Source organism: Dysidea avara, chromosome 1 (assembly GCF_963678975.1).
Source record: "Dysidea avara chromosome 1, odDysAvar1.4, whole genome shotgun sequence".
Classification (NCBI taxonomy): domain Eukaryota; kingdom Metazoa; phylum Porifera; class Demospongiae; order Dictyoceratida; family Dysideidae; genus Dysidea; species Dysidea avara.
This window is the reverse complement of record NC_089272.1, coordinates 36,081,688-36,105,217: the sequence shown is the minus strand read 5'-3', so window position 1 is coordinate 36,105,217 and position 23,530 is coordinate 36,081,688. Positions and strand designations below refer to the sequence as shown.

Genomic DNA, 23,530 nt, shown 5'->3' with positions numbered 1-23,530 from the left:
TTTACATAAGGTCGAACTGCTCTAATAAAGCAGTCATTAACGAAAATATTTTTTACACGAAATTCTTTTGCATGAAAATAAGCAAACAATGGTAGCTAATTATTTTCTGCTAGATATCAGTAGCTATTTTCTTTTAACTTAAAGAAATTTTGTATATAAAAGGCCACATAAACTAAATTATTAGCTTCTCATCCTCCTGTACTCAAAATAGCAGTGCAGCAAGGTGAATTTTTATTTTAGTTATTACTAACTTGTTGGGACTCTGGATTCAGTGGAATGGCACTGATAAAACTATGTTTCTATGATGTTTGATACTGAAACTTGAAATGAAAATATATATTTTTTAGGAAATGTATATATTTTCAACAAAAATTGTCATTAGGCCACATAGCTAAACTTAATTATTAATTTCTCGTCTATAAATAGCTGAATTAGCTAGCTAAAATGACACAAAATGCAACTTTCTTACACTGCTCTAATAAGGTATCAACTATAAAAGGTGCTAATTGGCCTCCCTTTAGCCACCAGTGGTGCAAGAATTCTTTGATACGGTAAGAAAAACGGTGGTGCAGGTGGGGATGAGAAACTAATAATTAAGTTTATGCGGCCTAATGACAATTTATTGTGGAAAATGTATACATTTCCTAATTTCATTTTAAGTTTCAGCATACAACATCATGGAAACACATATTTTAGCAGTGTATTCTATTCCACTGTATCCAGACTCTCAACATTTAAGTTATTCAACATCATATAAATTATCTTTAATTACATATAGCCCTATGTATCGTATGTATAGAAACAACGATTATCCCCTAATCTCCCAAGTACTGTGCAATAATCAATGGCAGATCCAGGATGGGGCATTTGGGGCAAATCCCCCCCCTTCAAGAAATTGCATACAAGATCGAGATACTCTAATAGAGCAGTCAATTACTCTAATAAAGCAGTCACAATGTTCATGAGGCAGTGTAGCTTACCTATGAAGCTATAAATAGGATTTTATTTTACATAACAGACGTGATATAGTTGGTAAGGATAACTAGCTATTATTGTCGTGACCTTTTTTTTTTTTTTTTTTTTGGTCTTCAACTGGTTTTCAGAAAGTCTGGATCTGCCCCTGATAATTTTGCATTACTTCACATTATAGCTAGGTATGTGTCTATTTATATGCCAAAATAATAATACAGTAGGTAGCTAGTGGAAAGATTAAGGAATACTCCAGAATAATTGGAAGAGCTCTAGGTAGGTGTGGTGGAAAATTATTGTAAGCTTCACTTGTAGTGTAATGGAGAAAAATATTGTTCTGGATATCACCACAGAAACAGTGCAAACATAACAATAGTTGAAAACAGATCGATATACTTTAATAGAGCAGTCACTATCTCTAATAAAGCAGTCAATTTTAAATCCATAATTCTATATAGTAATCACTAATGTATTTAAAACTCTTACTAATATGCTATATTTAGTACAAATTTTAGGAATAATTTTGAGAATAGTAGGTGAATAAAAAAGAATTGCCAGAAAGAAAAATTGGAAGCTCAAAAAGCATAATCCTGCCACTACTGGTTCTTTATCTTATGATGAACATCTAAACAAATAACAATACTAACACATTATTGAGTTATCTGTTAGTATCTCTCTGTACTAGCTAAAGACTATCCACAGCATCACATTGTGAACAGTTGCAAAGATAACAACATATTGACATATTCAGTAACAACAACCACACAATACAGCTCATGACATCAGGTTAAATTTGGGTAATGTTTTGGTCTGTTGGCTAATCAGGATGTGTTGTTAATTCCTAGAAGGTAATCAATTTTATACAATTTTAAGGTTTCATCATGCATGTTTGCAAATTCTACTGTAGTTCAATGGCTTGAGAGTTCTCATGAACTGCTTAAAAACCCACAAATGCTACGTACTAAGTATACATAAGTTGAACTCTAGGATGGAAATTCACATATTGCTTTATATCTCCTATATGCATTAAGCAATCATAATGAAAATTTCAGCACTAGTTCTCTACATTTCAGTGACCAATTGAGATCATCGATGTGATCATAGAGTAATCCACTTAGGATTGTGGTGGGTTTAAATGTAAAAAGTTTCTTCCAAAACTATTACTAACATTATGTGCATTTTATTGGATAGCCACACTATTCAGCTATATACAAGCTGAAAACAATTGGGATGGTAAGAATTAGGCTATTTGTTGGCATGTGGAAGAATAGGAATACAAATAGCTATTGTACTGACGTCTTGTATAAATAAATCCTTTTATGGAAATATATAAACATGTCTAACTTTACTAAGAGGGTACTACTGCATGATCCAATAAATATGGGTGGTTTAGACAAAGCACTTTCCATTTAGCTACAAAAAAAACATTTCAAATAGATGTACAAATGTATAAGAAAGTAGATGCTGGGAGATTGTTATTATATATACATAGATACATAGAACACGGATAATATGAAATGAGCACAAGGACAGTAGTTACGGTTAGTACTAGAACCTTATTGAAGACAATTTGTGACTGGATCTGCAAATATAGCTGAATATCGTAGATTAAAATACTGTATAATGCTGGCAAACATGCAGGAGTTTATAATGGTGTAGGCCATTAAAACTCTAGGTGAAACGAAGGGGTATAGTCAAGGAAAGGTGAATCCAAAGGGGTACGGAAGGCATAATTATGCCTCTCTCCATCAAACTAAAGAAATACAGCAAGGTCAACCTACTCTCAGACTAACAGAACAAACTTTTCTGTATTGTTTTACCAATATTTGTACATATTAATAATTGTTTTTGGATATAAGTATGTGCCAAAAAACCCTCACAATCTGAAGAGAAATTTTGCCATTGAAAATCAAGGCTAGCTGTCCAGTGCAAAAGAACTTTAAACAATGTTATTCCCCTTAACTAATGCTATAAGAAAGTTTCAGTACTTTTAGATGATACAGTAGATAAGGTTTTCAAGTGGGTTTGCTTCACCTACCATACACTGTGCATAGAATTTATATGCTTCCCTCGGTAAGTGAGATCTCCAAACGTACACTGTGATTTATATATATGGACCTTAAATCTTAGAATATAATATACATAAACATGTATGTTGATGTGAACAAAAGATGTACACAGTACACCTACTGATTGCTGTACACATACATGCATGCACACATTCAGGAGCATATTATACACTGGTACAAATCATTGCAGTAAAGGTGTATTATATAAATTTGTAGCTATAATGTATCTGAGAATACTCTATAAGCATGTTTCTGTTGTCTCATCCACCAAATGGTCGAAGATTGGATTACAATAACCAGCTATAGTAAGTAAACATTACAGTAACTAATTTTGTATGTATGCACATTAGCTATAAAAGCGTAGTATTGCAGCTGTACAGCAGGGATTGTTGTGTGTACATTTCTGTCAAATAATCACTCAAAAACCAGTCTAATTTTTTTTTAAATTTCATGACAGCTTACTAGTATTGGCTGGGCATAATCAAGCACAAATATACCCTGGAGAGCACCCAAAAATGTTCACTAACAGTTTTATAAAGCTATACCGTAATTTGCTTTATTTTCATGCAAAAGAAATTTCGTGATAAAATTTTTCATGTAAAAATATTTTCACATGATTTACGTAAATGACTACTCTATTACAGTAGTTCGATCTTATATACAAATTTTCATGCCAGAAGTTTTCTCACAAATTTGCATAGGAAAATTATTTTACAATGAAAAAACGCAAGTTATGGTATGTAAATAATTCTCTACTCGCCAACTACAACAACTGGCCTTCGGCTAAGCATGCATACAGTAAGTATGTTGACTATATCTACAAGTTTTATTTCTTCCCTGTTTAACATTGCTTTGACATGAGACATGCCTTTTTACCTACTGCAGCAGCTAAATGCATGCGTCATGGACTTGTGTAGCATTGACCTATTTTGTGTCCAGTTCATTTCTCTGCCGGGTAATGCATATAATTATTAGTGATGCACCAATTAATCAGCAAATAATTGGAAATTGCTTTATTGGCCAAACTTCAACAATATCAGTATCGGTAATTATTAGCAGAGGTAATTATTAGCAGATTATTTAGCCAATTAATTTTACTGACCCTAACGCTGTTGTTTTCATAAAAATAAGACAAAAATAAATGGCGATTTTATAAAAATTATGGCAAACATATACATCCAATCGGTTATTGATTATCAGCTAATCAGATAATTGGCAAACTGTCTTCATCACTAGCATAATAATATTAATACATGGATAGTGCATTGCTGGGAGACTGAATTCTTGTGCTGACTATGTTTATAACAGACATCACCATAAGTTGCATTGTAAGGGGGTTGTTTATAGGTACCTTTCTTGCACTTTTCTTTGTTTGTATTAGTGTGTAATAATTATTAATGGTAATGTACGTACGTATCAGTGTATCAGAACATACAGTAGCTGACAACAAAGCAAATTGTCACTTCACTTTTATTATTGTTATCATTATAAATTATAACAAGTACATAATAAATTTGGAATTTTCAACTAGAGTAGGGACCATAGCACAAAGATAAAAAGTACTGAAATAAGTTGGAGTAGTGCACAATATTAAATCACAGTAAAACAATAAGAAGTGTTATATCGCTATTGTGCTCAAGATACCATAATGGAAATGCACAGTAGAGATATAACACTTCTTATTGTTTTACTGTGATTTAATATCGTGCACTATTCCAACTTGTTTCAGCACTTTTTATCTGCTATGGTCCCTACTCTAGTTGAGAATTCCAATTTTTGGTGTACTTGTTTGTTAACTTTTTTTGTAAATAATTATTATGACTGGTGAACATATGCATACCGCATCTGAAATGGTGCCGTGTGCCCCAACTATATCAATTATCGTCTGAAAAGTGAAGTATCCATTACACTTCGTTGTCAGCTGTGTTACACAGCATTTCGAATCAAGAACTGTTCGAAAAGCACCTCTGCAATCCATGCATACTGAAAGAAAGAGCTGGTGCCACATGCCCCAGTTATATCAATCATCGTCTGAAAAGTGAAGCATCCATTACTCTTCGTTGTCGGCTATGTTCAATCCGTTACACAGCAGTACAAATCAAGAACTGTTCGAAAAGCACCTCTGCAATCAAAATAGTCACTATGAAAAATTTGGACAATTTCTACTACGAAGGGAAGCCATCATGTGCTACCACTAAATCAACACTTTTTGCTGTCAGCAAAGATGAATGGGACACAAAGGAGGACACTGGTAAGTCCATGAAGAATGCATTGTACGTACTGCAGTATGCCAAAAGGCACCTGTCGAGCCAAAGCGATATCGAACAGCGAAAAAATCAAGCCCGTAGCCTTAGCCTTTATTGGGTTGCACATGTCTGAAGGCATCAGTCAGTCAGTCAGGCAGTCAATTAGTAGAAAATTCTGTTAAACATATATATATATATATATATATTAAAATTCCGTAGCAACTTGCTGACAACGTTTCAGATTGATTTAAAAGCTTGTTTGGGCTTAGTTTCACTTAACCAATACTGCCTCATCGTCGTCAGGGGAAAAGATGCATACACAAGCTTTGTTAGAGAAACTGATTGGCACATAAATACAATTATAATCAGATGTTTAAGGTAATCAAGACAACTACCACATGCACTCTAATATAATTATATACATATTACATAGCAGGCCCTCAGAATTCATACTGACCAACAAACGCTTAATTTAGTCTAGAATATTAATTTATGTTATCTGTACATTTGTGTCCTCCTCATGTGATACCAGTTGTTTAAATGAGAATGGATCAGGGCGATGGATTAAGTAAGACATGGCAGTAGTTGCCAAGGGCAGACCCACAGTGACATCTGGGACAAAAGAAGCCAAGTATTTCCACTATGTGTCACAGACAACCGTTATCTGACTTATCCACTGAGTTACATTTTTAAGTATGAAATGGGCCGATATGTCAAAAAATGGTCACGTGGTGTCTTAGATACACTGCACGATGAAATTAATGTGTAGCAGATCACTGTGAAAGGTGGCAGTGCCTTCAAAGGAATATTCATGGATATGGCACATCAGTGGTGTGCGGACACTGAATGGTACAGTAGTGATTGGCACTTCACAGCTACAGGAGATATTATTTTATTTATTGTTACTGGCAAGGTAAATACAAACACAGTGCAAATAAACAATGCAAATAGTATTACAACATGAAAACATAGTCTACCTCTGTTAATAATCCACCTGAATGCATGTGCTGGCAGCTGGCATGGCGACTTGGGACTTACAGTGGCACCTGGCACTCACCTGAAAATGAAGATCTGGGAACAAACGATTAGTAGACAAGTTAGTCATAGACTTGCGGATGGTCACTAATCTTCTCCTGGCCTTGGAATCGTGGGTGTGTACTGGGAAATTACACGTTTGCTTAAGTCATCAGCACAAAAGGTGTAATTATTATATGTTTGTGCCTTTGTTCACCAGTGAGTCAAACCCCGGTTAGTGCAAGTTCATAGGCCTTGTAGTCTTCTCAAATATTAATTACTTATTTATTTATTTCATTATTCATTAAATGTAATTTTAACTGCATTTCGTATTATTCTTAGTACATGGTTGTATAATTATTACTGTTTTACAGTGTCAAGTACTGAAAGTCCGACACAGTCCTTGATTTACATACAGTACCTAATCTATAGTAAACAGGAATTAAAGACTTTGACATTACTTATTAACACAGCTAATAAAGTGAAACAGAAAACGAGCCAAAGAAAGGAAAAATCCCTGCTACCCAAGATTTGAATTGCACGCCACCCAATGTCTAGTTGAGCACCACATTCATACAGGGTATGTTCAGATGTGAAATTAATTATTAAATGATTTCATTCTTTCCTTTGATGCAGTATAAGTGGGTTTACTAATCATGAATAACTGTAGAACAAGGGAAAAGGCAAGCTTCAGAGAAACATTAATGTGAGAAATTGCAGCTGAGGATATTGAATTCCTACTGCATTTATATAGCTTCTAAACACCTTACCTGAATTTAATAATTTTTTTGTACTTGTATATAATAAAGGGTAACTCATTCACTGAAACTTGTGGAGTATCAGTGTTTGATAACTAATGAGTGAAATGTATGCGTAAAATTGTACTTGAAGTTTCCAATGGGTTGTTCTAACAGAGCACTCTTTATTGCATTATGAATGGGTTTGAATGACAAGAAGCAGTAATTTTTCCACTGCAGGTAAGTGACTGTTTTATTAGAGTAGTAATTATTGTCTGACTGTTTTAATGGAGTACCTTGATCAGTTGATGTTTCTATATAATAGTTATGGAAAAAGAGTTGCAAGTTTCTGTAGATGGGCTTTGGAGCAGTTCTAGAGCAGGAGGGCCAAATAATGTTAGACATCCAGTGGAATATGTCAGTGAGTCGGCTGAGAATTATAAACAATTGCTTGACGAAGGAAAACTTAATAATTTATCCAGTTCACAGTGGATCCGATCCAGAAGTTTGGAAAACTGAAATCCTATTTCTGAAATGTTTCAGGTAATGCATTATAGGTATAAAGGGGTTTCCTAACCTCCTGATGGGTGTGCACCTGAATAAATGATTGGTAAACGTTTACATTATTCTGTCAAAATACTGTCCAGAAATTAGCCTCATCTAATCTTTATTTGTGACCCAAAACCGGTCTTATCGCCCACGTCATTAGATTCAAATTTTCACCCAGAACACAAAGCTAACTATCTAATTTCACAATCAAAATCAGCTGGACTTGAGTGGTCTGCTTTTGCTGGCTGCTTTTTCCAAGCCCAGTGGCAATCCGTACTTGCGGTGTGGGGCCTTAATGGAGCTGTGGTAAGCCTGAGGATGGCTGTATGTGACTGTGCAGCTCTGTGTTGTTGGATAAATACCTCTGCTGTGAATTTCCTTTTATTTTAACCTATTTTGATACCTGAATGGCCCAAAACTTGGCCTAATTTATCTCTACGCCTTCCTTTTCAATTCTTTGAACAGCTTCTTGCACTCCTTCCGGGTTCCCGCCTCCCTCCCCTTTTGGAGCTCGCCGGATACAGTCAACCATGGTTTAAACACTATTTATTGGCTACTTGCAGAGTAGATGCTCTGGAAGGTAAGGAATTGGTGTAAAATGTATGAAAATTTGGTTCACATAGCTTCAACCATTGGCAATCTAGAACACACTAAATACTTTAAACCAGCATTTCTCGATACTTCTAAGTAGGTGATAAGGCCGGTTTTCCCAAACTGGGTCACATTTTATGGTGTATCTTGATGGTTTTAGTCAGGTATAATCAAGCATATGTCTTATCTCACTCAAAAAGGTGTCAATTTGCTGACTAATTATGCAAGAATGAAATGGCAATAATCAATGGATGTCAGTGTGAGAGGAGACATGCACTGTTCTCCAAACATACGTCAAGCTCTGTAACTTGTAACGTACAGTCAAATCAGCAGCAGCAGAATTTGTACTGTAAGCCCACTTACTGTAAAGTGGCATTATTATGCTGATTGCTAGGGATAAACATTTAGGGGTCAAAGTATACACATAATTATAATTATAGTGTGTCATTCAGCCAAGAAAAGTCAATGTGTCCAGGCACATGACAAACAAAATTAAGGTGAACCAAAAATGCGATTTTCATGCATTCACACTTTAATAACAGTACTGCTACACAGAAATAGCCCATTACTTCTGTGAAACATTCCTTAAGGCGATACCTCTTCCATGCCAAATTTGAGCTATATTGGTCTAGCCATCTTTGAGATATATGCCTTCAAACTATTTCCTTTGTATTTTTGTCTTCTTCCATTATTTGTTCCATTTCACGAACAGTTTAGTAAAAAGTTGCACAGACAATTTTCAAAAACTATAACTGTGATGTTTTGTCATGAATGCAGGGTAAACTACTGACAGTAACAAGTCATTGATAGGCTGACCATCATAGCTCGGACCTTTTGCGATTTGAAAGTGATAACAGTATTAAATAAGGGAATATAAAGTAACTGTAGATATACTCAATGACCACTTGCTTTGCTTTCTAAAGTAATTAACAAGAGAAGATACTGAATAATTGATATTAAATTCATTGCATGACAGGTAGCTACTGTACAGTATGTATGACAATCTAAGTAGATTAACGTGTCTCACATGCTTGTTGAGGATTTTCTTGCAGTAGATCTAATAAAAAAAGGCAGACCAACAAGTTAATGAATGCACAAATCTCATCACTTAAAATACTATACATTTCACTAAGACCTGTATAGGCTGGCCTTTTAACACTTAGAGTTTTCAAATGCATATGAACTATTCAAGGCAGAAAAAGTCTCAGACTAGCAGTGTGACTTGAACTCTAAGCAGTTTACAATCTAATAATAGCAATGCATGTATAATGCATGTATAATGCATGTATAATGCATTACATTTATAGTAACTACTAAGTATATATTCTAGGTATACACACAAATCACATCTTAAAGTACACATAATAAAAATTGAGATTCTCCTAACAGGAACAAATAAACAAATGACAACTAGTTTAATTTAAATTTATAGTGATTACTGGGGACAAAAATACTGTGGATCTACCAGTGGTAGCCAAACATGCAATTTTGCACAAATATATTATTATATGTAGCTCTTACTGTTCAATGTCTCGGCTAATTTCCTGACTGCATATTGATTGTGGTTATTTATGCAAGTAAGAAACTGATAAAATGTTTCAGTCTTTTTACATTTTAAGTCAATATTAATCAAGATCAAAAGCTTTTTTGCTCTTTCAGATGACTTTTGTAAACTATTGATATCTTCTGCATGTTGAGGTACAATCAACTCATAGTCAGTATCAGTCACTTCAGCCAATTTTGAGTAGTACTGAAGAAACAGTCTGTGTTCTTTGATTTTCCCCCATAAGTATGTACCTATATACAGTAAAATACAGTGTATTTAAAGGGTACATATTTTGTTACAGTACTACCGTATAGTGGGGATCCCCCAAAAATTATGCATCCTCCAAAATGCTACCTATCACAGAAACACAGTATCTTACATGATGAAAAGCACCTTTACATGAGAGTCTTAGTGTTACTAATGCCAAGTATTGCATTAAAATCAGTGAAACTCTTACAGAATGAATAAATACTAGAGTTGTACCGATTCCCACTTTTTAGGGAAAACTGATATCCGATATATTTTTACCCTGTTTTACCGATAGTTAACCGATACCCGATTGTAGGTCTCTACAATTATACTCGTGCTCATTCCATTAAAAGTAGAGCTAGTAAAGCCAATTCTGTGAAATTATACACTCAAAGTTGCTAGTCAGACAAGTGGGCTAGGGCCTGAACCATCACTGTTTATCTTTGTGGTTACCACAAAACATAAACAAATTACCCAAGTACATACCAGAGCCTTTGACACCAGCCCTCCAGTGGTACTGCAGCTGCTGAAGCTGAATCGACTAATAATCTGCTGGCCACAGCCCATTACAATCGATTTCCGATTATGGGTAAAAACAGCTAATTATCGGCTTCTACCGATTACCGATCCGATTATCGGTACAACTCTAATAAATACAACCATAAAGTCCTTCTTGTGAACAATAGGCTTAATCTTCCATGTGTCCAGTCATAGAAACAAATGAGAGTACTTCAACTTTACATTCAGAAACACATAAAAATCTAGCCAAACCCTAATTTTACTCTACCTGCCTTACTACAGTAGATGGCTTAGCAAAAGAATGTAGACACAACTGACAAAAGCACCAAATTTTTTTTCTGTGAGCTCTTTACCACATAGCTAAGATCAAAATCTTTGGTAGGATCCACCTCAGGCATGCCTGCTGGGAAGCCATTCAAGGTTCAGAAATATGCCCTTTTACAAGTTTAGTGTTTTAAATAGTAATTAGAAACTTTACAATAATCTAGAGTATTTTGAGTGATATTAAATTATAAATATTTATCAACACATGTCTATATTTTTTGTTTCATTCATGATTACTCTATTAGAGCAGTCGGACAGTACTGTTTCCTTCCTGTAACACAAAGGTAAGCACATCTCCACTCTGCCTTTTACATCCACATCGGTATTGAACCACAACTAATTAAAACATGCAATAATCCACCACGAGTATCCCTAGGCTGTGTTGTGCCCCATAGGAAAATCCATATGCACTCTCTTCAAGAATGTATACATATTTTAGATTAGCTTGCTCTGAAGCATACAATTTCCAGCCTAGAAGCCCAGAACTAGGAGTGTTTACCTCCTCAGAAATTTAACAATGTATATACGTACTTCTATAGGAAAAGCTAGTAGAGTACATTTCATTACTTGTTTGCTTATAATATAACAATCGTGTCATAATGGAAAAATGATAATAGCAAGGAAAAGAACTAAATCTTCTGAAAACTAATGAGTGCTGGATGGTCAAGCTTATATTTGCAGGACTGATTTATTGATTGTGGGAATTTGAAAGAGTAATACTACTAGAACAGTCAACATCTATAGGATCTGCTACATAGTTATAAAGATGACCATGACCAGTGCAAAGCTGTGCTAGTTGAGCTCTCCTTGCATATGCATGTGATTTCAGCACAGCTATTTACCCAGTTGTGCCAAACATATAATAATTGAAATTCTACACTTTCATTACCTAATAACATAGTGATTTAGTTTGCCATACAATAGTCTCAATAGTAGGAGTGCAATTAATCCCAAATTGCACGGCTTGTTTCTGTAATTGCACTGTAAAGTAGCCAATAAAATAGAATCGCGGAAGCCGTTTAAGTGCAACAAGGAAGTGATATAGAATAGCCAATCAAATAAGCTGACGATAGAAGCCCTTTAAGTGCAACAAATGTAGACATTTTGAGTAGCCAATCAAAATTGCTGCCATGTGAAGCCTTTTAAGTGCCACAACAAATGATGTGATAAAAAGTAGAATGCTGTAATCACCTGGTAGAAGTTAATGACCACATAGAACTGGATAGATGTGTACTACAAACCATGAAGGGTGGTCACCATGTGATTAGTAGGCAATCACACACATTTTTGTGCAATTATGGAATAATTATACGAGTAACAGCCATAATTGCACAATTACCTATACTAATCAATGAAAAAGTTGTGTTCTTGAAATCCTAGTATGCCAAAAACTATCTACGAGTATAGTCTTTGGCTGTTAGACGTTTCACAGTAATGGTGAATGTAAACATGCAATGCTAAACATTATTCACTGTTACAATTTGATTTTCAGACTACAATTGCATCATATGTGAAGCATCTTTAAAACTACAGCATTTGATATTATACATATCTGTGGAGATATCATACCTGTCCAGTCAGAATTGCATACTATTTTGCAATAATAACTGACTTACAGGGTGTAAATACAAGTAATGGTTGTTATTGTTATCTATGCAGTTTAGTGGGTAGAGAGGGAAGTCACTATACAGAGCATTCATGGTCACTCCCCTGGGCTGTAAAAATGCATTATCACCTAGCAACCAAGTGGTAATTATTATTAGTAGAATAAACAAGCTACCCAACAGGTAAACAGCAATCTTTAGGTTCCTCCTTGGGATAGGTATAAACAGTGGACCTGGGGACCAAGGACCCGGGACCCATGAGGATCCAACTTTTTTTGGAATTCTATACACTTCATAATATGTGACCGGGCCTGCGAAAACAGGGCATGTGGGCACAAACTACACCCCATTGCTCTACAGGTCATATCTCTGTACTGGAAAAGTATATTTCCATTCTGTAGCTTGCATCATAATGCCACTTAAATGCTTACTAAGAGGTGAAAATTTCAATGCCATAGCATAATGGTACAAAACATTATGAGTGATGAAAGTGTGAAAAAGTAGGCAAAAATCATGTGCCCACATGCCCTATTATCGCAGGCCTGGTCACATATTCTATCTATACCTAGGTACAGTACCTGTGCAAGTGGTCTTGCATGGCCAATCCACTTTTCCTCATCACAGTATTACACGATGTTTATTTTATACCAATTAGAAATTAATTATAAACACCTTTGAAAAAGTGTCTAAAGCTGACAGCATTTGTTGGCTACTCGCCTGCTGCACAATGAAAATACTAGTCTATTCTGTCGCCTAGCTACAGTAAACCTTTAGAAATATTGTGCAAACAATTATTCAAGGGAAATAGTACTAAGCCTCATAGCTGGCAAGTTTCAGCCCAGGAACTCTACAACTGGACCTCATACAACATGGTGTATTTTCACAATGTTTCTAAACTTTAGTAGCTGGCAACATAATAGACTAGTGTGTTCATTGTGCAGCAGGCAAGTGGCCTCCTATAATGCAGTCAGCTACAGACATTTTTTCAGAGGTGATTATAATTTCTAATCGGTATAAACATCGTGTGAGACACTGTGATGGGGAAAGAGTGGCAAGGCTACTTGCAGAGGTACCTAGCGCAGGTATAGAATATTGTGAAGTGTATAAAATTCCAAGAAAAGCTGGATCCTTGTGGGTTCCGGGTTAATGGTCCCCGAGTCCACTGTTTATACAGTACCTATCCCCCTCCTTGTGCTTTCATTTAAACCAAACTTCATTATGGTAAATAAGCTACAAGCCACATGGGCTGTCCAGACAATGAAGGTGCACAGATAATAGAGGTCTGAAGTTCCACTGTACACCGTAAATTATATGAATTATAATATCACTTTTCTGCATTGAATAAAGCTTGTGAGAGTAATATTATAGTTTATCAGGTCTTGGTTTGATGTATGCAACCCTGTAGAATGTTTTGCACTTCTCTTGAGCAAAATCAGCACTTATATGGCTTACCATTAAAAAATACATAACTGCATATGCTTTTATGGAAAGGCCCTTTTTAGAATAAGATGTACAAAAAATTAAAGTTAAGGTACGTGGCGAAAGTTTGGTGCTTTGTCACTTGGTAATTTTAAATTTGGCTTTAAGCAACCTAACTATACTGCCTGCCTGCCTGCCTGTCTGTCTTACCACATTCACCAAGCTAGAGGCTAAACGATGCATAATAACAAACCCACCAGTGGCATGATATGTCTTTTAGTGTCTGTCCCTGCACCTTGCCTTTCCTTTATCTTCAATCAAATTTTCAGTCATGCAGGTCATCACTTTCTTCGTTAAATGAAACCATATCAAGGGATTAATTTTCTGTTTAACACTTAATTATTTTAGAAAGTGCTGAGGCTGCTATATAGATATAGACCTGAATTCTTCTCGCATAGTGCACCCTGTACATATCTCGACTATCTATATGCAGTACTCATAGATACACATGGTAGGATTGAACATGCCCCTTTAATAACAGCACCAATAATTACTGAGCACCATACACACACTCATAATCATCTAGCTGTACCTATTGTGATTGATCATATCAACCAAGTCTCTCACTGGTAGCACTTTAGTAAATTAATACAGATGGTGATCTGTATAATTATTTTTTATTACAATATCTATGGCATGGTGCATAGTGAAAAGGAGGCATGGAAAGACCACATGCCCTGAAAATCCATAGGTTAGTTGTCTGAGGCCCACTCGAGATACTCTAATAAAGCTGTTAACAGCAATGTTTAGAACAGAGTTTAGAACAGACACGTGTTTATAGTGTACACTATGTATATTAATAGTGAATTTAAAATTATTAACTTAAAGGATTCAATTGATACAAAACATGAGATACATTACATAGTACAAAATAATTTTAAATAATTAAAACATATCCCTGTGGGAAAAAAAACAATTATGATGTGCTAATATAGAGGCTATCCCACAGGGCTATGTTGTTATACCATCATTCATATCTCTTGTTTCAATAGTGTTTATTGCTTGGATACTATATAGTACTTCATTTATAAACTAGTAATTTTAAAATACATACATAATTATAATCCACTTAAAAACAGCCAAGCTGAAAGGGTGCAACCTCAAAAATCCTGGGTGAAAAAAGTTGTGAAATCAAAGATGCCATGAAATGCATGCTGCAATCCTGTTAACAATAATACATGTACATTTTAATAATGGACAAAGCCTTATTATCATTAACATCATTGCAGCCATTTCATGGCTGCCATCTTTGATTTCACAACTTTTTTCACCTAGGCTTTTGGAGGTCACACCCTTTTTATACAGTTCAGCTGTTTTGCATAAATTTCACTTCTTTTTTGTTTTTAAACACCCCAAAGCCAATCATAAACTGGCTTTAAGACTTCTTTTTACACACATCATTGTTCTTCTTACCTACAGATGCAACCATGACTGGGTCTGGGCAGCCTTAAACCTGCAGCCATCCGATTAACGCTCAAACACTTACAGGGATCTGCCAGGCGGTCAAGAAGTTTTCTTCTGGTCAATTTCATGTATACGTATCCATAGGAACTCTAGAGAGTGACTTATTATCTCAAAGTACCTCATGTGGAACCAAATGACGATATGAGACAAACTAGTACACTACCAATATAGATACCTATCAATCCAAAACAAAAGCCAAAGGATCTATATGTTAATACTGATAATATTATTGCTCTACAATTTTACGCCTGCTTGTTTGGCTATATAAAGTGCTTGTATTTATTTGCAGTAGTGTTTCATGACAAAGTAAATACCTTCCAAGTTAGATATGCATGGCTGTAATACTACTTGTCTATTAAGGATTTATTTTTATTTTGTAATGACTGTTCTATTAGAGTATCTCAATTTTTCATGTACCTGTATTGTATAATGTGATAAGTTGCAGTTGCTCACTTTAACAAAACAAATCCTGCAGTTTTTATGCTAGAATACTATTTCCAGCACATTTGTCATGATTTTACTATGTAGCACAGTACTTATTATGATGATTATGATGATGATGATTGGTGTGAGTGGGTCTTGATTGTAGTGTACTACCCCACTGATCTGTACCAAAATGGTTATAATGTCAGCTTTGATTTGATGGAGTACTATAGATTAGCTACAATGGTATTGTACTGCAGAGTTTATTTGATACTTTGTAATACTACATAATAGAACACACATTTTGTGAGAAGTTCTAACAGAAAACACATAGAATTTTAGAACAATCTAGATTTTCTGTTGGCAGTTCTAGAACTTTGAAATTATAAAATTTTACTATTGAGTAGATCTTAGATAGAATTTTCATTTATAAGGTAGAAACTAAGTGAGGTAAACAACCTTGATAGCAGCGGCACAAGGATTTGGGTGTTCAGGTCCCAAAAGTAGGCACTTGCAAATGCATGTATATACAGTACATACAAAAAATTTAAAAATATACGCATAGTCAAATGCACATAAATTCTTTGTGGAAAGAAAAAAAAGACAAGGACATGTAAAAAGGAAGCTACAACGTTGACCCTCTGGCCAACTTTGGTGAATGCAATTACAAAACGAAGTGACATTCAAACCAAAACAGCCAAGCTGTGAAAAAAGGAGAAACCAGGGTGAAAAATCAAAGGTAGCAGCCCAGAAATGGCTCAGTACACTTCATCACATAGCAGGCTGTATCTTAGCACCAGAATGTATTTGCATTCTATGACTTATATTTAAACATTTAATAAAAGATGAACATTGCATGATCCTGGCACAAGTTATGAGTCATGAGAATTCAAATAGTGTACAGGCTATAACTGGGAATCCAGCTCAATTGGTGACAGATTAGGAAACAATTGCCATGTTTCATAATGGGTTAAGGTTCAAGTGGGTTCCAGTACCTGCAGGTAACCCTATAAGAAGATTCATCTGTGTTGTCAGATACGAACCTTTCAAGCAGCACACAGCTGTTTCAATGAATAAGTGTATAAATGTGACCATGCTAGCATATATGTAGAATCCAAAGGCCTTCCTTTTGCACTTTGCTTTGTGTGTGTGTCTCCTTGTGTGTGCATCATGGAAGCATGTGCACTGTATTATTGGTGTGTGTGTGTGTGTGTGTGTGTGTGTGTGTGTGTGTGTGTGTGTGTGTGTGTGTGTGTTGTGGGTGTGGGTGTGTGTGTGTGTGTGTACGTGTGTGCGTGTGTGTGCATAATTAGAAAAGCTCCTAAGGCATTTGGTAGCTTGTGTGACTCTGTTCTTATGAATAGGATTTATTCTGTGTCCACCAAAAGAAATGTGTATAAGGCCATAGTGTTTTCTGTGTTACTTTATGGTGCAGAAACTTGGATGGTAAAGTAAGACAACTAACCATTTTGTCTGCACTATTTTGGGCGTGTCTCAATACCAGCAGTGGAGGAACGTATTACACCAAGAATTTGTATACAGTTGTTGATTGCTGATTGTATTATGGAGAGGTGATAGACTGCCTAAGCAGCTACTGTTTGGAGGACTGCAGAGGAAGTGGACAATTCAAACATCAGTTCAACAACATACACATAATTATGCTGCTGATAGTACCTCCAAAAAAAAAACCGATGTATACTTTGCAACATAGGTGTTTGTGGAAATATCTAAAATAGGTCAAATTTGTAACTACAGCACATCATGATCACATAATTAATAAGGATGTGGCATTTTAACACATTTGCTTCAGTAGCACATACATATTTGCAACTTCACTACACATGTACACAATGTAGAAATGCATAGCAAAAAAAGTTGATGATATATGTGCTTCACCTGTGATAGGAGAGTGCATAAAATCAAATGTGTATGTTTTTGCTGTGTAGGTTACAAATACAGGGTACGTATTAATGTTACAGTAGTTCCTGTGAATGATTCACATAATAGTTGTAGTAAAACTTTTAGTAGTGATGCATGGTACAATATTTCATTTGGTAGTGTATAATCAACATTGTTGACTCCATACAAATACTCAGACAAAAAATAATTTTTACTAGGACAATATAGAAATCTTGCAATGGCTTTGGTAATACCATTCATTATTATAGTACAATGCATCCTCAGGTATCTGAACACATGTGTTCAGAAAGTGATTCATACACATAGCTCTGTTCAATTACTCTAATAGAAAGTCATTTGCTTTTATAGAGTGAACATTGATGATGAAATACTCTAATAGAACAGTCACCTTAGGTATTCGGACAGTCGTGGTGTTTGGATAAATGGAAGTTTGCATAAGTGAGGATCAACTGTATATTATAATATTATGTGACTTGATTTGTGAAAAGGGATCTACCACACACATCCAATTCATGAAATTTCACAATTCAAAACCTCAGATTGAAAACAGCTCTTGCCTTGAATTTTAGTCAGTAGTGAGCACAAACATAGCTTAATAAATTGTGAAAAATTCAGATGTGTATGTTTCACTTGAGAATAAGTCCAAATTAATAGATTTGTATGTTTGGGGAAGCCCTCTTTTTGCAATCCAATCATGTATATCAAGTATAAGTTGAAACAACATTAGATCAATTTTATAGAATTTTACCTCTATATGACTCTATTCCACCATTTATCATACGTTTTGAGCAGTCTTCTCTGATTCGATGTGAAATATCTAGCATCACTTCATGAAATTCACCTTGTTCGTCTAATACATCTAAAAAATCATAAAAAATTTCTTCACTGTTTTTGTATCTGCCTTGTAAAGGAATAACTATCTTATTTAACAGTGTGGTAGCTGCCATATCATTATTGGTTGGATGCTGAGAAGCAATTAATCGGTCATCATCAATTGTTAGTACCTCATATTTCATTAAAAGATGTGCTAATGTTTTACAGTGAGCAGATATAATCTTCACTATTCTATCATAGAAATCATGCAATGAACACTACTCCGGTGATGTAGAACCTGAAAAAAACAAAACAAGCAATTTATCTATTACTGCCATTGACTAGTCACTTGTTTGAAGATCCTGTCGTAAAAGCAAAACTGACTGATTAGATAATACGCGTACCTCGTATCATTATAATTTATTATGTAAGACAGACCAAATAGGACTGCATATACCAATACCACGATACCAATATCAGAACAATTATGGTAATCATGGAGGTTTATTACTTAAAGATACAAAATCAACATGTCAAAAGTATAATTTGATACCGTAAAGTGCATGCCCTTACAATTTTTGGAGTTGTTGAGTGCACGTGCCTATATTTGGTATGGAATCACTACATCGGGATAGCATAGTTCGTGGTCACCACGTGTATAAGGATATTTGGACTCTGTTTCTGGGTGAAACACTTCATGTTAAACAAGAATACATTAATGCAGAAGACTGCTTTGCTGTATGTATTGTGATAGGAGATTCAAGCACTTGGGGAGACATTATCACCAGGCATGTGCCATGAGAAGTTGCATGTCTCATATGGTATTCCATTGAGCATGGTGGAAATGTTGTGTGTGAAATTACTGGGCACAGGTAGCATGGTATTGGCTGAGAGGTACCTTGTGTTTATACTTTCAATGCCAAGAAAAATATGATCAAAAAAACTATGTCAAAAACTAAGAGACAACTGATTGCAAATGAATAACTGATTGAGTATGAACGGTATGAAATAGCATAATATTACAATAGTTGTATTACAAGGTGGATAAATAATGGTAATGAATATAATTAATGTACAGTACACTCACTAGAATGATGTGCAACTAGCACACTTCTTTAACCTACAGTAAAACAGTCTTGATCTATAGATTGTACATCTACGGGCTATATAATCCATCCACAAAAATGAAATATTTCCTTTAGTTAAATGACTCGGTAGACTTCTGAAGTAACGTTTCATCATTGGATGAAGCAGACAATAAGTGAAAGGAAAAATTAAGAATTTTAAATCTGATTAGTGATCATAGCCACATAAACAAAACTTTAACAGTACAATGCATCAAATTAATGGTGTTCAACAATGGAGTTTAAAAAAATAATAATAATATACATACCTGAATAGTTGCCATTAATGCAAGTTGTATTTATACTGGCTATCTCGTTACTCATTGCATTAGCTAAATTTCTCGTTGCCTTATTTCCATGCTCTGTCATGACAGTGAGCATCTTCTTAACTGGTTGATTGTTATCATCATGCCGTAATAAAATTTCTACATTTTCAAGTAACTTTCTGACTTTCATTTGTGGCTCATAATGATAACTTAGCAAATTTTCCTCTGGTAAAATTAAGTTGTTTGTTACAAAGTAATTATAGAGATCATTGACAGATAGAACTAACAATAGATCATTATAATGTTGTCTAAATACTTGGTGATCTGGTAGGCTTGGATGAAGATTACCTATTATACATATACAATGTTGATAATCATAATTATAACTCTATATACATACATGTTTGTATTACTGCATGAGAAAGTACACTGCATTGAATTATATATACACAATCAGTATCGGGGTTAACAACACAATAAATAATGTAACATGTTATGTATTAACCCTTTCGGTCTCTACCAATAAAATATGCTATAATAACTAGGAATACTTTACTTACAAATGTAGTGCGTCACCTACGTAAATAACAAGCAATTTCATTACTTCTCCATGGCCAAAGTAATGAAATTGCAGTGCACTAAATAACACCTAGCCACAATGAAGTAATGGAGCAGTAACCACCTTAATGAATGAAATTTACTGACCAGAGATTCTCTTAATACAATTATAATTACACAATCCTTTATAGCTGGTATCTCACTGGGGTCTTGTTAGAAAGCAAGTTAGATTTACTCATAGTCCAAACAACCTGATCAAGTCACATGATAGGATAGTAGTTATGCATGCGACACTTTAATACTAGTCACATTAAATACTGTAGTATACGTAATATATATGTAAAACAGTTACTTTACATTTTGTTTGCAAGAGTTCAAAGTACTGCTGTGAGTTCTATAGTCATCATACAGTACAATAATACTGTATAGTAGGGATGATGAAGGTGTGGGCATGGTCCACGAAGAAAAATGTACCAAAAACATCTTCAGAAATCTTTCACGGCTACTTTACAGTATTGGTCAGGTATAAAAAAGCCCAAATGTGTCTTCAGAATGACCTGAAACGTTTCTGACGAGGTGCTACAAAATTTTAAAAATATATTATTTTAGCGAATTTTCTACTGCCTCACTGCCTGCCTGCCTGATGCATTCAGTAAAGCGTAGCAGAAAACTGGCTACAGCTACAGCCTTGCTTCTTTGGAGGAAACACTTCAAATTTTGTGGCGTAAAAAACCAAAAGCATAAAGCATTGGAGCATTAAAGCATTGGATTTACCGTAACTGTTAACTGAAAGTAGCCCAAAATCCAATCTCAGAGCATCCAAAATCTCAAAAGTTTCTGGAGAATCGTCCTCAGATGTCTTATTTTTCAGCTATACTAACTTTCAGAAACTCTTTTTAAGAATCCCAGATCAGGCACTGAACAGGTAACCAAAAACATCAAGGGTATAATGCTAGCAAAATAGAAAGATTTTTTAAATGCGCAATATATACACTAGAAAGAAAGCAAATAATAAACACAATTCAAAATTATGCACTGCTGAAAACACACATAAAATTACTAAGCAAACACTTCTTAGCTGATTATTCACAGTTTATAGGGAAAAGATTGAGATTCTCTTACTAATAGAGCAGTTACTTTTCTGATGCAGCAGTCAGGAAACACTGATGTACTTTAATAAAACAGTCAGTCCTTGAGAATAATCTTGATTTTGAAAACATAATTTTGAGGCTTGTTTTTTAGTAATTACATAATGGGTAAAGACTTGAGCATAATAGCTCAGGGCTTATTGAGTAGGAATCATAGAAATAAAAGCAATGAAACAAACGACGTCATTTACACCTGTAGCTATGCCTGATCCCTGCACTTCAGTCAAAGCTACACTAATATTGTACATATAACATAGGGAATTAAATGATTTAATCTCCACTGTATAGTCATGCATGTGTTAATGAAGGATAAATCTGTGCATCAGGTGACTCTCTGCCTTGTTTCAACACTTGTTATAACAATGCTTAATAGCTTATAATTTACTTACACTAGTGTTTGATTTGTAGTATATTTTATGGTGTACTTACAGTACCTGATGATCCTGAAATTTGAACTTTTGGATTGCTAAATGGCCCACTTCCATTAATATTCTTAGCAGCTACTTTTACTGAGTAGTTAGCAGATGCAACAAGTCCTGGTATTGTGTACTCAGTTCCATCAGTAACAATTTCACTTATATCATTTGATCCACACCTAGTGAACTGAATCATGTAGCCTGTGATTTCTACACTATGATCTATTTCAGGTGGAGGTTGCCATGACACCATTAGCGATGATGGAGTGACACTACTTACCATCACATTTTGTGGTGGAGAAGTGGGAACTGTGGAAATATATGTAAAATAGAATTTGACAACATACAAACAACACAAAGCACGTCAATGTATATGTGACTGAATTTGACAAAACAAGGCTTCGACGCACAAAGCTTTGTTAGGAGATATGGCGATTTTAAGGAATCATTGTGTAATAACTTCCCAGTGCCTACAGCTGTGCAAACAAAATTTGCACCAATTGTTCATCTGTTCACTAGCTATCACTGAGTGGGTGTATACATTTCTGATACCCAAATTTGCCCTGTTTTGAGCAGCTTTTTTCGAGCGGGTAATAATTTCACAGGTGATAGTAATAGGGTGGGAGGGTGGGGGTGGACGGTGGTCTTAATATACGGGTATAAAATGAAGTAAGAAGACGATTGGAATCCAGAGGCCAAGTTTGGGCTCTCCATGGCCCTCCATGGCCCTCAAATTACTCCAAATTGACTGAGAACGCTATTGGCGAGCTCTCTGTGAAGTCCCAGCTCACTACACACCATTATCACAAAGCCATGGCCATTTAATGGTGCCAATCTCACACTCGTGGCTTTGACAGGGTCGGAAGAAAGCTGCTACAGAAACCAGACTTGTCAGTGCTGAAGGAAGTACAGTGTGAAATATGATAGTGTATTAGACCAGCAATCCATTTCTGGTAAAATCGTAAGTTTGATTTTGTGTGTGTGGAAGCCTTGTTATGTGAAATCCGGTCACATATGTGCTATTGCATTTATGATTGAATATGTAAGGAATTCCAAAGTTACAGTATGTATCACATGCAGTTTCTGTTATAAGTAAATGAAAGATTTCTTAGAGACAAGGTATACTCATAATATATTCATAATAATTATTATTATTATGGAAAGTGTCTAATTCCTAGAACAGCCTGTATAAAATCCCTTCTACAAGTTCACTTTTGAACATACCCTGTACGTACAGTATGTATACCTCTACAATGCCTTTATTGATGATGGAGACCTGTTACTAGATGTTAGGCCTTTACTCTGAGAAAAACGTTTATTAGTGCAGTACCAGTGATTTTGCTGCATGCTCACATGTGCAATCATACTCCAGTTAGACAATCTCCTCCCACACAAACATTATGAACACTTGTTCCCACATGAATAGGTACGTAAGACATGTAATACTAGTATTTTCTACAAAGGTACTTTATTGATACTATACTGTAATTGCACAGCTGACT

The 23,530-nt window shown here is 35.2% G+C and overlaps 1 protein-coding gene across 3 annotated transcripts; it reads right to left on the bottom strand.

Annotated features, from left to right (window-relative positions):
* Positions 1 to 3,089: 3,089 nt before the first annotated feature.
* On the bottom strand, positions 3,090 to 22,331 carry LOC136263660 (uncharacterized). Of its 3 annotated transcripts, XR_010704741.1 has the most exons (6): positions 22,047 to 22,331; positions 19,910 to 20,254; positions 18,452 to 18,814; positions 9,697 to 9,972; positions 9,203 to 9,232; positions 3,090 to 3,338 (listed from the first exon to the last, which is right to left on the bottom strand). XR_010704741.1 is itself a non-coding variant. In XM_066058302.1 (5 exons), the coding sequence occupies exons 1-4, from the start codon at positions 18,717 to 18,719 to the stop codon at positions 6,267 to 6,269; spliced, it is 750 nt and encodes a 249-aa protein (XP_065914374.1). In that variant the 5' UTR covers positions 18,720 to 19,812; the 3' UTR covers positions 3,090 to 3,338; positions 6,262 to 6,266. The 3 variants fall into 3 exon arrangements, 2 of the variants coding, with proteins under 2 accessions (XP_065914374.1, XP_065914379.1); XM_066058302.1 differs by lacking the exons at positions 19,910 to 20,254; positions 22,047 to 22,331 and adding an exon at positions 6,262 to 6,442 and having other exon boundaries at positions 18,452 to 19,812; XM_066058307.1 differs by lacking the exons at positions 19,910 to 20,254; positions 22,047 to 22,331 and having other exon boundaries at positions 18,452 to 19,795.
* Between the last annotated feature and the right edge of the window lie 1,199 nt (positions 22,332 to 23,530).

Excerpts from the sequence above, each read along its gene's own strand:
- LOC136263660 (XM_066058302.1), bottom strand. The coding sequence starts at position 18,719 with ATGAAATATGAGGTACTAACAATTGATGATGACCGATTAATTGCTTCT. Across the intron at positions 9,973-18,451 it reads TGGAATAGAGTCATATAGAG|GTACATACTTATGGGGGAAA; the intron begins GTAAAATTCTAT and ends TACTGTATATAG. Across the intron at positions 6,443-9,202 it reads AGAAAATCCTCAACAAGCAT|TACACACCCACGATTCCAAG; the intron begins GTGAGACACGTT and ends GTAATTTCCCAG.